Below are 12,686 nucleotides of genomic sequence, written 5' to 3'. Positions count from 1 at the left end.
TCAAAAACTAAAAAAGAGCCAGGCTTGGTGGTGCATGCTTGTAATCCCAGTATTTGGGAGGTTGAGACAGGAGGATTACAGATTCTCACCCAGCCTCAGCTACTTAGTGAGGCCCTCTACAATGTAGTGAGAGCTTGTTTCAAAATAAAGAATAGAAAACAGGGTTGGAATCCCAGCATTCAGTAGGCTGAGACTGGAGGATCGCAATTTGCAGACAGCCTCAGCTACTTAGGCCCTCTGCAACTTAGTGAGACCCTGTTTCAAAATGAAGAATAAAAAATAGGGCTGGAAGTGTATCTCTGAGGTCAAATGTCCCTGGGTTTCATCCCCAGACCTGTAAAAAAAAAATGTTATATATATATATATATATATATATGTGTGTGTGTGTGTGTGTGTGTGTGTGTGTGTGTGTGTGTGTAATTAAAAAAATGACTTAAAAAAATAGGGATAGGGGTGTAGCTCAGAGGTATACCACCCCTGGGTTCCATCCTCTGTACCGCTAAATAAATACATACATACATACATACATACATACTAAATAGGGCTGAGGGTGTAGCTTGGAGGTAGAATGCCTCTGGGTTCAATCCCCAGTACTGCACACACAAAAAAAACGTGTAGGAAATCTAAATTTTTGGCTTGGATAGTTATAGGCCCCATTAGGCCTTAAATCTTCATATGTGTTTTCTGCAGGGAGCATTTCCAGCTCGTTTGAAAAAGGTGCTGATTGTGGGAGCACCCATATGGTTTCGAGTGCCCTATTCCATCATCAGCCTCCTCCTGAAGGACAAAGTCCGAGAGAGGGTAAGACAAGTTAACTTTTTCTTATTTGGAGATAGAGAAATACATTCCCATCTCTACTTGTGGAATCATGCCATTTTCTACTTTCAAAAATTTCTCCTGCTTCTCTCCTAGAGCAACGCTCTCTGCTTTTGTTAGTATACTCATCTTTTTTTTCATTCATTATCTTGGAATGGACTGCCTCCCTCACTATCCTGTAAGTCCCTTGTTTAGGAATTGACCACAGTTCATCTGACTTTCCTTCTTTATAGCATTTTGCATAAGCTAGTACTTAAGGAATGTGTCCTGGTGGTGATTTAAGCATGGCTACTATTTCTAAAATTTAGCATATTGCTAAACAGGCTTTTAATATTGAACAACTCTTAAGGGCAGCAGCATAGCTCAGTGATAGAGTACACGAAGCGTACTCTTGGTTGAGTCCCTACCACCAAAACAGAAATTAACCCCTGCTACAAATGGAAAGTCAGCATTTAATTTAATTGCGTTACTTGAACTGGTTCTTCGCTATATTTCTTCTTTCTTTTATTCCTGGCACTTTTTCTTAAAACAGTTTGTTGTTTCTGATTTCAAGAGGCTTGTCCTAAATTACTTGGATTCTATTCTAATCTCCTGAGTTTATTGGTCTCGGTCATTGATTATAGCCCTTGGAAGAAAGGGCATATGATTCAGGCATGGTGGTGTACACCTGCAATCCTAGTACTCAGGAGGCTGTAACCTGAGGATTATAGGTTCAAGGAAAGGCAGTGTTTCATTCCAAAGGAAGGATGAAAGGAAGGAAGGGGGAGACAGAAGGATGGATGGATGGACAGATGGATGGGCTGGGATGTAATTTGGGAGTAGAATGCCTCTGGGTTCAATCCTCAGTACAAGAAATAAATAATAGGGCTGGGGTGCAGCTTGGAGGTAGTGTGCTCCTGGATTTAATCCCCAGTGCCACAGACAAAGAAGGAAAAAAGAAACGGCAGCCTGGCGTGGTGGCGCATGCTTGTAATCCCAGTACTTGGGAGGGTGAGACAGGAGGATCGTAGGTTCACAGTGAGCCTCAGCTACTTAGGCCCTCTATGACTTAGTGAGATCCTATTTCAAAATAAAGAATAAAATATAGGGCTGGGGGTATGGCTTGGAATAAAATAGCTCTGGGTTCAATCCCCAGTGCTACAAATAAAGAAGAGGAGGAGGGCCGGGCGTGGTGGCGCACACTTGTAATCCCCGCGCTTGGGAGGCGGAGGCAGGAGGATCGCACAGATTCGAAACCAGCCGCACTGGCTTAAGAGACCCTGTTTCCAAGTAAAAAAGTATAAAATAGGTCTGGGAGCATAGCCTGGAGGTAGAAGGGTTTTCAGGAAACCCAGTACCACCAATAATAATAATAATAATAATAATAATAATAATAATAAATAAAAATAAAAGAAGAGGAGAAGGAAAGGGCATAGGAAACAATGGTATACTAGTGTAAAATAATAACAATTTTTAAAATATATTATCAGAAGCTGGACATGGTGGCTTAGGCCTGTAACCCCAGTAATTAGGAGGCTGAGACAGGAGGATCACATAAGCCAATAGGCTTAGAATTGGTAGCATTTATATGGAGTTGACAAAAATAATCTACCTATACATTTTTTTTTTTGTCCTGAGGTTTGAAACCAGGGATATTCTACCTCTGAGCTACATCCTCAGCCTGATTTTATTTTATTTTTTATTTTGAAACAGGGTCTCACTAAGTTGATAAGTCTCACTCCTTGCTGAGACCGTCCATGACCTGCAAGCCTCCTGTGCTGGCCTCCTAGTTGGGCATGGCAGCTCACACCTATAATACTAGCACTTGGAAGGCTGAGAGGAGGATCTCAAGTTCTAGGCCAGCCTCAGCAACAAAGCAAGACTCTCAGCAAGTTAACAAGACCTTGTTTCAAAATAAAATAGGGCTCGGGAATGTAGTTCAGAGGTAGAATGCCCCTGGGTTCCATCTCCAGTACCCTCCCCCCCCCCACACACACACAAAGAATGTCAGCATGAGATGGTACTGAGAAGCCTTTTCAATAGAGTGTAAAGCCTTTTTTCACTGATGCTCACTTCCTTCCAGAAGGTATATAAAGGGGCCTATAATTTCAGGAGTGATTTTGATACACACTGGAAATTCAAACTTTCATCTGAGAAATTTATAAGATTTCAATCCCAGGCAAATGAAATGTCGTCTACTTCTTTTATGTATACACCTAGTATTTTAAGCAAATCACATTCCATTCCCCAAACCTAATATAATCACATTTTTCTTTATCTTCATTATCTATTTGAACTCCCCCCACACACACCCAATACTCACATAGTTCTTTCTGGCCTTACAGATTCAGATATTAAAGACTTCTGAGGTTACCCAGCACCTGCCCAGGGAGTGCCTTCCAGAAAACCTGGGTGGGTACGTCAAAATTGACCTCGCCACTTGGAATTTCCAGTTCCTACCCCAAGTGAACGGCCACCCAGATCCCTTCGATGAGATCATCCTGTTCTCCCTCCCTCCCGCCTTAGACTGGGACTCAGTACATGTTCCAGGTCCCCACGCCATGACCATCCAAGAGTTGGTAGACTATGTTAATACCAGGCAAAAGCGGGGAATTTATGAGGAGTATGAAGACATCCGTCGTGAAAACCCTGTTGGCACTTTCCACTGTTCCATGTAAGTAGGAAAGGTTGGGGCCAGCAGTCAGTTGGTTTACAAAGATACTTGTGATGGGCACTGATAGCAGCTCTTTCCTACCCCACTTCCGTCAAAGGCTCTTCCTTGAATATCACTCTCCTTTACGTGGTAGTTTCTCTCATCCAGGAAGAGAGAGCTCCTGCTTTGATGATTTCTTGCCAATATCATATGCTCTCAACTTTCTTAAGGTCTTGGTACTAATGGGAACCCTATAAATAATAGACATACCTGTGGATATTTTCTTGAAACACAAGTTTAAAAAAAAAAATTCAAGCCAGGCATAGTGGCGCACACCCATAATCTCAGTACTTGGGAGAATGAAATAGGAGGAGCACAGGTTAGAGGACAACCTCAGCAAGCAGTGGGACTCTCATCAATCTAGTGAGACCCTGTTTCAAAACAAAAAATTAATAAGTAGCTGGGGATGGTGGCACATGCTTGTAATTCCAGCATTCAGGAGGTAGAGACTGGAAGATCGCGGTTTGCAGGCAGTCTCAGCTACTTACGCCCTTCACAATTCAGCGAGACCCTGTTTCAAAAAATATAAAGACGCCAGGCGTGGTGGCGCACTCTTGTAATCCCCGTGCTTGGGAGGCTGAGACAGGAGGATCGCACAGGTTTCTCGAAGCCAGACTCAGCTACTTAGTGAGGCTCTCAGCAACTTAGTGAGACCTTGTTTCCAAATAAAATATAAAATAGGTCTGAGAGTATAGCCCGGAGGTAGAAAGCCCCTGGGTTCCACCCCCAGTACCACCAAAAAAAATAAAAAATATATATATAAAGACTAAAAAATAGGACTGGGGGTGTAGCTCGGAAGTAGAATGCCCCCTGGGTTCCATCCCCATTACCGGAAAAAAAAAAAAAAAAAAGAGAAGAGTTGCCTAATGGGAATTAAGCCTCTTGAGATTTTCTTTCTCACAAAAGTACCACAGAACCATCCAGCTAGCTAGTTCCTAACTTTGGTTTAACTGTGGTTGGCAATAGAGCACTGGTTATTTTTCTTACCTTACTGCTATAATTTCTCTTACCTTTTTTCTCTTTTTCTTCCCTATACTAGAGATTAAACCCAGGGCATTGCACATGATGGTAAATGTTCTACCACTGAATTATCTCCCAGCCCTTTTTATTTTGAGATAGGGTCCAAGTTGCACAGATTGACCTGGAACCATCTTTCTTTCCTTACTTCTTCTCTCCTTCCCTTTTCTTCCCTCTCCCTCCTCTTTTCCCTTCCTCTTTTTGTTTTTGTTTGTTTGTCTTTAGTATTGGGAATTGAACTCAGGGGTGTTCTACGAAACTCTACCCTGAGTCCTATTTTTATTTTGAAACAGGGTTTCATTAAGTTGATGAGAGTCTCATTACTTGCTGGAGCTGTCCCTCAAACCTGTGATCCTCCTGTCTTAGCTTCCCAAATACTGGGATTACAAGCTTGCACCACCACGCCCAGCTCTTTCAGAACTTTTTATTTATTTATTTATTTACTTATTTATTTATTTTTGCGAGTCTGGGGGTGGAATTCAGGGGCATTTGACCTCCAAGCTACACCCCCTGCCCTATTTTTTATTCTTTATTTTGACACAGGGTCTCACTAAGCTGCGAAGGGCCTCATTAAGTAGCTGAGGCTGTCCGCGAACCGCCACCCTCCACCTAAGCCTCCCAAATGCTAGGATTACAAGCGTGCACCACCACGCTTGGCAGAACTTTTTATTTTTTTGCTCCAGTCTAAACTGTTGGTGGTGGGCCAGGTGTGGTAGCGCATGCTTGTAATCCCAGCATTCGGGAGGCCGAGACAGGAGGATCATGATTTGTGGCCAGCCTCAGCTACTTAGTGAGGTCCTTTACAACTCAGTATGACCCTGTTTCAAAATAAAGAATAAAAAATAGGGCTGTGGATGCAGCTCAAAGGTAGAATGCCCCTGGTTTCCATCCCCAGTATGGCAAATAAATAAGTAAATAAATAAACTATTGGTGGCTCACTCTATAATTCCAGTACTTGGGAGGCTGAGACAGGAGGATCACAGGTTCTAAGTTGCTTCAGCAATTTAGCGAGGCCTTCTGCAACTTAGCGAGACTCTGTTTCCAAATAAAAAAATAAAATAGGGCTGGGCGTGTGATTCAGAGGTAGAATGTCTGAATTCAATCCTCAACACCACACACAAAAGTAAACTAACCAACCAACCACCCTTGGTGACTGTCCCAGACCTACTCCTTTTCTTTTCATCCCGCAGTTTTCTCTCTCTTCATTTCTGGATCTTGTTTCCTAGTCTCATATTTTCTTTCTTTGCTTAGTTGCATTTTGCCAAGCATAGAATTCTAGATTGGTAAGCTGGGCGTGGTGACGCACACTTCTAATCCCAGCAGTCAGGAGGCTGAGACGGGAGGATCGCGGTTCACAGACAGCCTCAGCTACTTAGTGAGGCCCTCTGCAACTTAGTGAGACCCTGTTTCAAAAGAAAGAATAAAAAATAATAGGGCAAGGGGTGTAGCTAGGTGGTCGAATGCCCCTGGGTTCCATCCCAGAACCGCAAAAAAATAAAAAAGAATTCTAGATTGGTGGCTCGCGTCTGTATCCCTAGTACTTGTGAGGCTAAACCGAGAGGATTGGTGCGATTTAGCCAGATTCTGTTTCAAAGTAAAAAATAAAAGGGCTAGCCAGGTGTGCTGGAGGCCAGCCTCAGCAACTTAGCAGGACTCTATTTCCCCCCAAAAAAGGATTGGGAAATAGCTCAGTGGTAGAATAATGCCTCTGCGTTCAGTTCTTATTTTCTTTCTTTCTGTTTCTTGTTTTTTCTTTTTTTTTTTTTCTTTTCTTTTTATTTTTTTGTGCTACTGGGGATGAAACCCAAGGGCGTTATACTTCTGAGCTACACTCGCAGCCCCCCCCCCCCCGTGTGTGTGTGTGGGTACTGGGGGCGAAACCGAGGGGCTTTTCTACCTCCAGGCTATATTCCCAGCTCTATTTTGCATTTTACTTGAAAACAGGGTCTCACTAAGTTGCAGAGGGCCTCACTAAGTAGCTGAGGCTGGCTTCGAACCTGCGCAATCTCCTGTCTCTGCCTCCCAAGCACGGGGATTACAAGTGTGCGCCACCATGCCTGGCCATGCAGGGGATGGTGGCGCATGCTTTTAATCCTAGTACTTGTATGAGGCTGAGACGGGAGGATCACAGGTTCAGGCAGCCTCACTTACTTAGCAAGTCTCTCTGCAACTTAGACCCTGTTTCAAAATAAAGAATAAAAATAGAGCTGGGTGTGGTGCTGCATGCTTGTAATCTCAGTCCTTAGGAGGCTAAGTCGGGAGGATCACAGGTTCAAAGCCAGCCTCAGCAGCTTAGTGAAACCCTTTTTCCAAATAAAATATAAAAATACATCTGGGGGTATAGCCCTGAGGTAGAATAAAAAGGCCCTGGGTTCTACCCCCAGTACCAAAAAAAAAGGCCTGAGTATGTAGCTAGGTGGTAGACGGCCCCTGGGTTCCATCCCAGTAGCAGGCGTGCGCACACACACTTTCCTCTTCTGAACCCTCACAAGAATTGCCCTTGCTACTCCATTTACAACAAGTTGGGCTTTTTCTAGAACACATCTTCAGATTCTTTCATTTTTCGTCCATTGTCCAGTCTAACCGTGATTTGGAGCTGGGCTTAATGGTGCACACATGTAATCTCAGTATTTGAGAGTTTGAGGCAGGAGGACCACAGGTTAAAGGACAGTCTCAGCAAGTAGTGAGGGTCTCATTAACCTAGTGAGGCCCTGTTTCCAAATAAAAAGGGGGGGGGGTAGCATAGCTCAGAGGTAGAACACCCCTGGATTCAATTCTTAGTACCACACACAAAAGAGTTATATGTAAATCCAGGTATGGTGGCACACAGTTTTAATTCCAGTACTTGGGAGGCTGAGATAGGAGAATTGCAAGTTCCTGGCCAGCATCAGCTACTTAGTTAGGCCCTCCGCAACTTAGTGAGACCCTGTTTCAAACTAAAGGATAAAAAAAATAGGGCTGGGGTGGTGTAGCTCGGAGGTAGAGTGCCCCTGAGTTCAATTCCCAGTACTGCAAAAAAAAAAAAAAAAGTTAAATGTACACCTAGGATGTAGCTCAGTGGTATTGCACATGCTTAGCATTTGTGGTGTAGAAATATATAAACTAGAGAATGAAAAATTCCTGTATCATCACTGCCAACAGTACTTGACACCCAGCTTAGCTTGATAGTCTTTGAGCATGCGTATATGCACTCCCCCTACTTTTTCCTTATCTTAGCTTGTCTGCTTCATTCCTTCAGGTCTCCAGGAAACCTAGAGAAGAACCGCTATGGGGATGTACCCTGCTTGGACCAAACTAGAGTGAAGCTGACAAAGCGAAGTGGCTATACGCAGGTAGACAAATACATGCCATCTTTTTTGGAGCATTGTGGGAAATTAAACCTCTTTCAAATTGAAGCTCACTGATACTGTAGTAGAATGAAAATGGACTCTGAATCTAGAGAGAGGAGTTTTGAGTTCTGGTTTTGCTTTGTAGTAGTCCGTGACCATAGTAAAGTCTCTAAACACCCATCTTTCACGATATCAAGTGGAAATTAATTAAATTCTTTATGTGAATGCTGTTAGTACAAGGTCTGGTATATTATAGGTGCTTAATAAATGTTATTTGAGCCAGGCTTTGAGTAGCACATGCTTGTAATCCCAGCATTTAGGAGGCTGAAACAAGATTAAGGTTCAGTTTGAGAATAGCCTCAGCTACTTAGTGGGTGGGGCCTTCTGCAACATAGTGAGACCTTGTTTCAAAATAAAGAATAAAATAAAAATGGCTGGGATGTAGCTTGGAGGTATAATGCCCCTGGGTTCCATCCCTTGTACTGCAAATAATGATAGTAATAAAAATAAAAAATAAGGCTGGGCATGGTGGCTCATGCTTGTAATCCCAGCATTGGGGAGGTGGTGACTGGAAGACCACAGTTGTACAGCAGCCTCAGCTACTTAGCGAGGCCCTTTGCAACTCAGTGAGACCCCATTTCAAAAATAAAAAGACTAGCCGGGCGTGGCGGCGCATGCTTGTAATCCCAGCATTCGGGAGGCTGAGACTAGAGGATCACAGTTCGCGGACAGCTTCAGCTACTTAATGAAGTCCTCTGCAACTCAGTGAGACCTGGTTTCAAAATAAAGAATTTAAAAAAAAAAAATGGCAGGGGGTGTATCTTGGAGGTCGAATGCCCCTGGGTTCCATCCCCAGACCCACAAAAAAAATAAAAAAATAAAAATAAAAAGACTAAAAAATAGGGCTTGGGGTGTAGATCGAAGGTACAATGCCCCTGGGTTCCATCCCCAGTACCTCAAAAAAATAAATAAATAAATAAAAATAAATAAATAAATATATAATAAAAATTAAAAAATAAATGTTTTTTGTACTCTTATGTAGTTGTAAAGGCATGCTTATATAGTCTGCATCAATTGGTGGGTATATATGAATCCATACAAAGCAACTTTGATTATATGTACTTCTGATTCTTTTTCACCTGTCTTAGAAAAAAATTGCAGACAACTAAATTCTGGTAATAGTGATGAAATGGCGAGGTGGGCATGGTGGTGCATGCCTGCAATCCCAGCAGCTGGGGAGGATGAGGGAAGAGGATTGAAAATTTGAAGCCAGCCTCAGCAATTTAGTGAGATTTTGTCTCATTGGTATATAGCTTAATATTAGAACATCCCTGGGTTAAATCCCCAAATGACTATATTATTTAATGAATTTATTTATTTTTATTTATTGATTGATTGATGGTACTGGGGATGAAACCCAGGCGCCTTCTACTTCCAGGATACACTCCCAGACCTATTTTTTATATTTTTTATTTGGAAACAGGATCTTTTAAGCCAGTGGAGGCTGGCTTTGAACCTGCACAATCCTCCTGTCTCAGCCTCCCAAGTTCGGGGATTACAAGCGTTCACCACCACACCCGGCTTTAATTTATTAATTTACATACATACATATTAAAAACTACATATGATCTGGGCGTGATAGTGCACACTTATAATCCCAGTACTTGCGAGGCTGAAACAGGAGGATCACTGGTTTGCGGCCAGCTTCAGCTACTTAGTGAGGTCCTCTGAAACTTAGTAAGACCCTGTTTCAATATAAAGAATAAAATACAGGGCTGGGGGTGGGACTTGGAGGTAGAATGCTTCTGGGTTTAGTTCCCAGTACCACATACCAAAAAAAACTCCACCATTTTATTTATTTATTTATTATGGCACTGGGGATTGAACTCAGGGACATTCTATCTCCAAGCTACACCCCCAGTTCTATTTTTAATCATTTAGTTTGAAACAGGGTCTCACTAAATTGTAGAGGGCCTCAGTAAGTAGCTGAGGCTGGCCACAAACCTTTGATCCTCCTGTTTCAGCCTCCCAAGTATTGGGATTACAAGTGTATGCCACCATACTCAGCTTCATGTGTTATTTATATAAATTATTTATTGTGTGTGAGACTAGGAATTGAACCCAGGAATATTCTTTTGCTGAGCTACACCCACAGCCCTTATTAAATAAATAATAGAGTAATAAGTTGGTAAGCTGACTGGCTAATGAACACATATAATGTGGGTTTGATCCTGAGGTAGAGATGTTTTACGAGGGTGGAGTACTGACAGTTCAGACTGTCCTCTGAGTGGTAAGACTCACTGGAGAAGTGAGAGTCTGACCTCTATAGAGTGGAGTAGAGTATGTGTTTTCCTTGATTTGGTATTGAGATTTTCTTTTATCCTTCTACAAAGGTTATACCTCCACAATTTTCCTTCCTCAATTCTATGATTTCTATCCATTGAACCCTATGGCATTCTACCTCTGAGATACGCCCCTAGTCCTATTTTATTATTTTAATTTTGAAACCTGGTCTCCCTAGGTTGATGAGAGTCTCACTACTTGCTGAGGATGTCCTTGAACCTTGGATCCTCCTATCTCTTCCTCAAGTATTGGGATTAGAGGCTTGTGACACCACACTCTGCTCAATTAGTTTGTATTAAGTCTAGAAACTGTGGGTATCTCAGTTGTTTTTTTTTTTTTTTTTTTTTTTCTTCTTTTTTTTCTTTTTGTTTGTGAGGGTGATTGTACTGGGAATTGAATCCAGGGACATTGTGCCTCTGAGATATATCCCCAGCCCTTTAAACATTTTGTTTTGAAACGGTATCTACAAGGGTACCAAGAGTCTTGCTAAATTGCAGGGGTTACCTGGAACCTGAGATCCTCCTGTCTCAGCCTCCCAAGTACTGGGATTACAGGCTTGCCCCATCACATCCAATTGATGTGAGATTTTGAATTGGCCTTTTTTTTTCTTTGCCTAGCAAGAATATACACACTATGCACTATATTTACACATTACATAATTTTTAACCCAAATGATAGATTACATGCACTTGTAGTAATGTCTCCTTTTTATTTTAGACAGATTATATCAATGCCAGTTTCATGGATGGCTACAAGCAGAAGAATGCTTACATTGGTACACAAGGTAAGCTGGTCTGGCCCTCATATGTTAGTTTTGTGCCCTCTACCTATAATTCCTTGTGATAAATGGCATAATTTTAATTAATTAGTTAATTGTGTGTGTGTGTGTGTTGCTGAGGATTGAACCCAAGGGCATTCTATCTCTGAGCTATACCCTCAACCTGTTTCATTTTGTATTTTGAAACAGGGTCTCACTAATTTGCAGAAGGATTGTCGAAATTGTAGAGGCTGTGAACCTCTGATCCTCCTGTCTCAGCCTTCCAAATACTGGGATTATAGGTACACACTGCTATATCCAGTTAATGAAATAATTTTTAAAGGAAGTATAGCTTAAATTGATGTGAACACAGTGCCTTTCATAAAGTTTGGTGGTGGTTTCTTTACAAGATATGCCTAAAACTTCCTGAGTAGAAGTAAACAAGCCAGGCGCACTGGTGCACACCTGTAATCTCAGTACTTGAGGGGCTGAGATGGAAAGATCGCAGGTTCCCAGCCAACCTCAGCAACTTCGTAACGCCTTCTGCAACTTAGTGAGACCCTATTTCAAAATAAGAAATTAAAGCTGGGTGTGATGGCGCACACTTGTAATCCCACTACTTGGGAAGGCTGAGACCGAAGGATCTGGGTTTGCAGACAGCCTCAGCTACTTAGGTACTCTGCAACTTAGTGAGACCCTGTTTCAAAATAAAGAGTAAAATATTGGGCGGGGGGCGTATATCTTAGAGGTAGAATGCCCCTGAGTTTAATCCCCAGCACCATACACACAAAATAAAATAAAATAGGGCTGGGGGTGTGGCTTAAAGGTATAGTGTCCCTAGGTTCCATCCCCAGTACTATAAATGATAATAAATAAATAAAACCAGGTGTGGTAGTGCATGGCACATGCTTGTAATCCCAGCATTTGGGAGGCTGAGCTAGGAGGATTGTGGTTCATGGTGGACAACCTCAGCTACTAGTGAGGCCCTTTGCAACTCAGTGACACTTGTTTCAAAACAAAGAATATGAGTCAGGTGTGGTGGCGCACACTTGTAATCCTAGCAGTCAGGAGGCTGAGACGGGAGGATCGCGGTTCACAGCCAGCCTCAGCTACTTAGTGAGGCCCTCTGCAACTTAGTGATACCCTGTTTCAAAATAAAGAATAAAAAATAGAGCAGTGGGTATACCTCAGAGGTAGAATGCCCCTGGGTTCCATCCCCAGACCTGCAAAAATAAAGAAGGAAGGAAGGAAGGAAGGAAGGAAGATAGAAAGATAGATTGGGCTGGGAGTGTAGCTCAGAGGTAGAATGCCCCCAGGCTTCATCTCCAGTACCATAAATAAATAAATAAATAAATAAATAAATAAATAAATAGGGATGGGGTATAGCTCATAGGTGGAATGCCCCTGAGTTCACTCTCCAGTACCCCTTCACACACAAGAAAATAAATAACATAAACCTACAATACTACTGCCTTCCTGATGATTTGGGGGTTTATTTTATTATTTTTTGGTTGTGGTACTGGGGTTCCTGGAAGCCCTTCTACCTCCAGGCTACACTCCCAGACCTTCTTTTTATATTTTTATTTGGAAACAGGGTCTCTTAAGCCAGAGCTAGCGGCTGGCTTCGAACATGTGCGATCCTCCTGTCTCCGCCTCCCAAGCGCGGGGATTACAAGCGTGCGCCACCACGCCCGGCTTCCTGATAATTTTGGACTGTGTCTCAGTATGGCCA

General features: G+C 42.5%; 1 protein-coding gene across 1 annotated transcript in view; it reads left to right on the top strand.

Moving 5' to 3' along the window:
* Positions 1 to 12,686, top strand: part of PTPN9 (protein tyrosine phosphatase non-receptor type 9) — a gene marked incomplete at both ends in the record, with an annotated part of 73,236 nt that overhangs the window by 43,738 nt on the left and 16,812 nt on the right. Inside the window, 4 exons of the mRNA XM_080690852.1 lie at positions 691 to 801; positions 3,141 to 3,469; positions 7,764 to 7,857; positions 10,915 to 10,981. Of these exons, the coding sequence (XP_080546978.1) occupies positions 691 to 801; positions 3,141 to 3,469; positions 7,764 to 7,857; positions 10,915 to 10,981 (601 nt within the window). The remainder of the gene's footprint in view (positions 1 to 690; positions 802 to 3,140; positions 3,470 to 7,763; positions 7,858 to 10,914; positions 10,982 to 12,686) is intronic.

This window comes from Muscardinus avellanarius, assembly GCF_963383645.1.
Source record: "Muscardinus avellanarius genome assembly, chromosome: 3".
In the NCBI taxonomy this organism is placed as follows: Eukaryota; Metazoa; Chordata; class Mammalia; order Rodentia; family Gliridae; genus Muscardinus; species Muscardinus avellanarius.
Note: the sequence above shows the minus strand (reverse complement) of the source record. Positions and strands in the feature narration are given on the sequence as shown.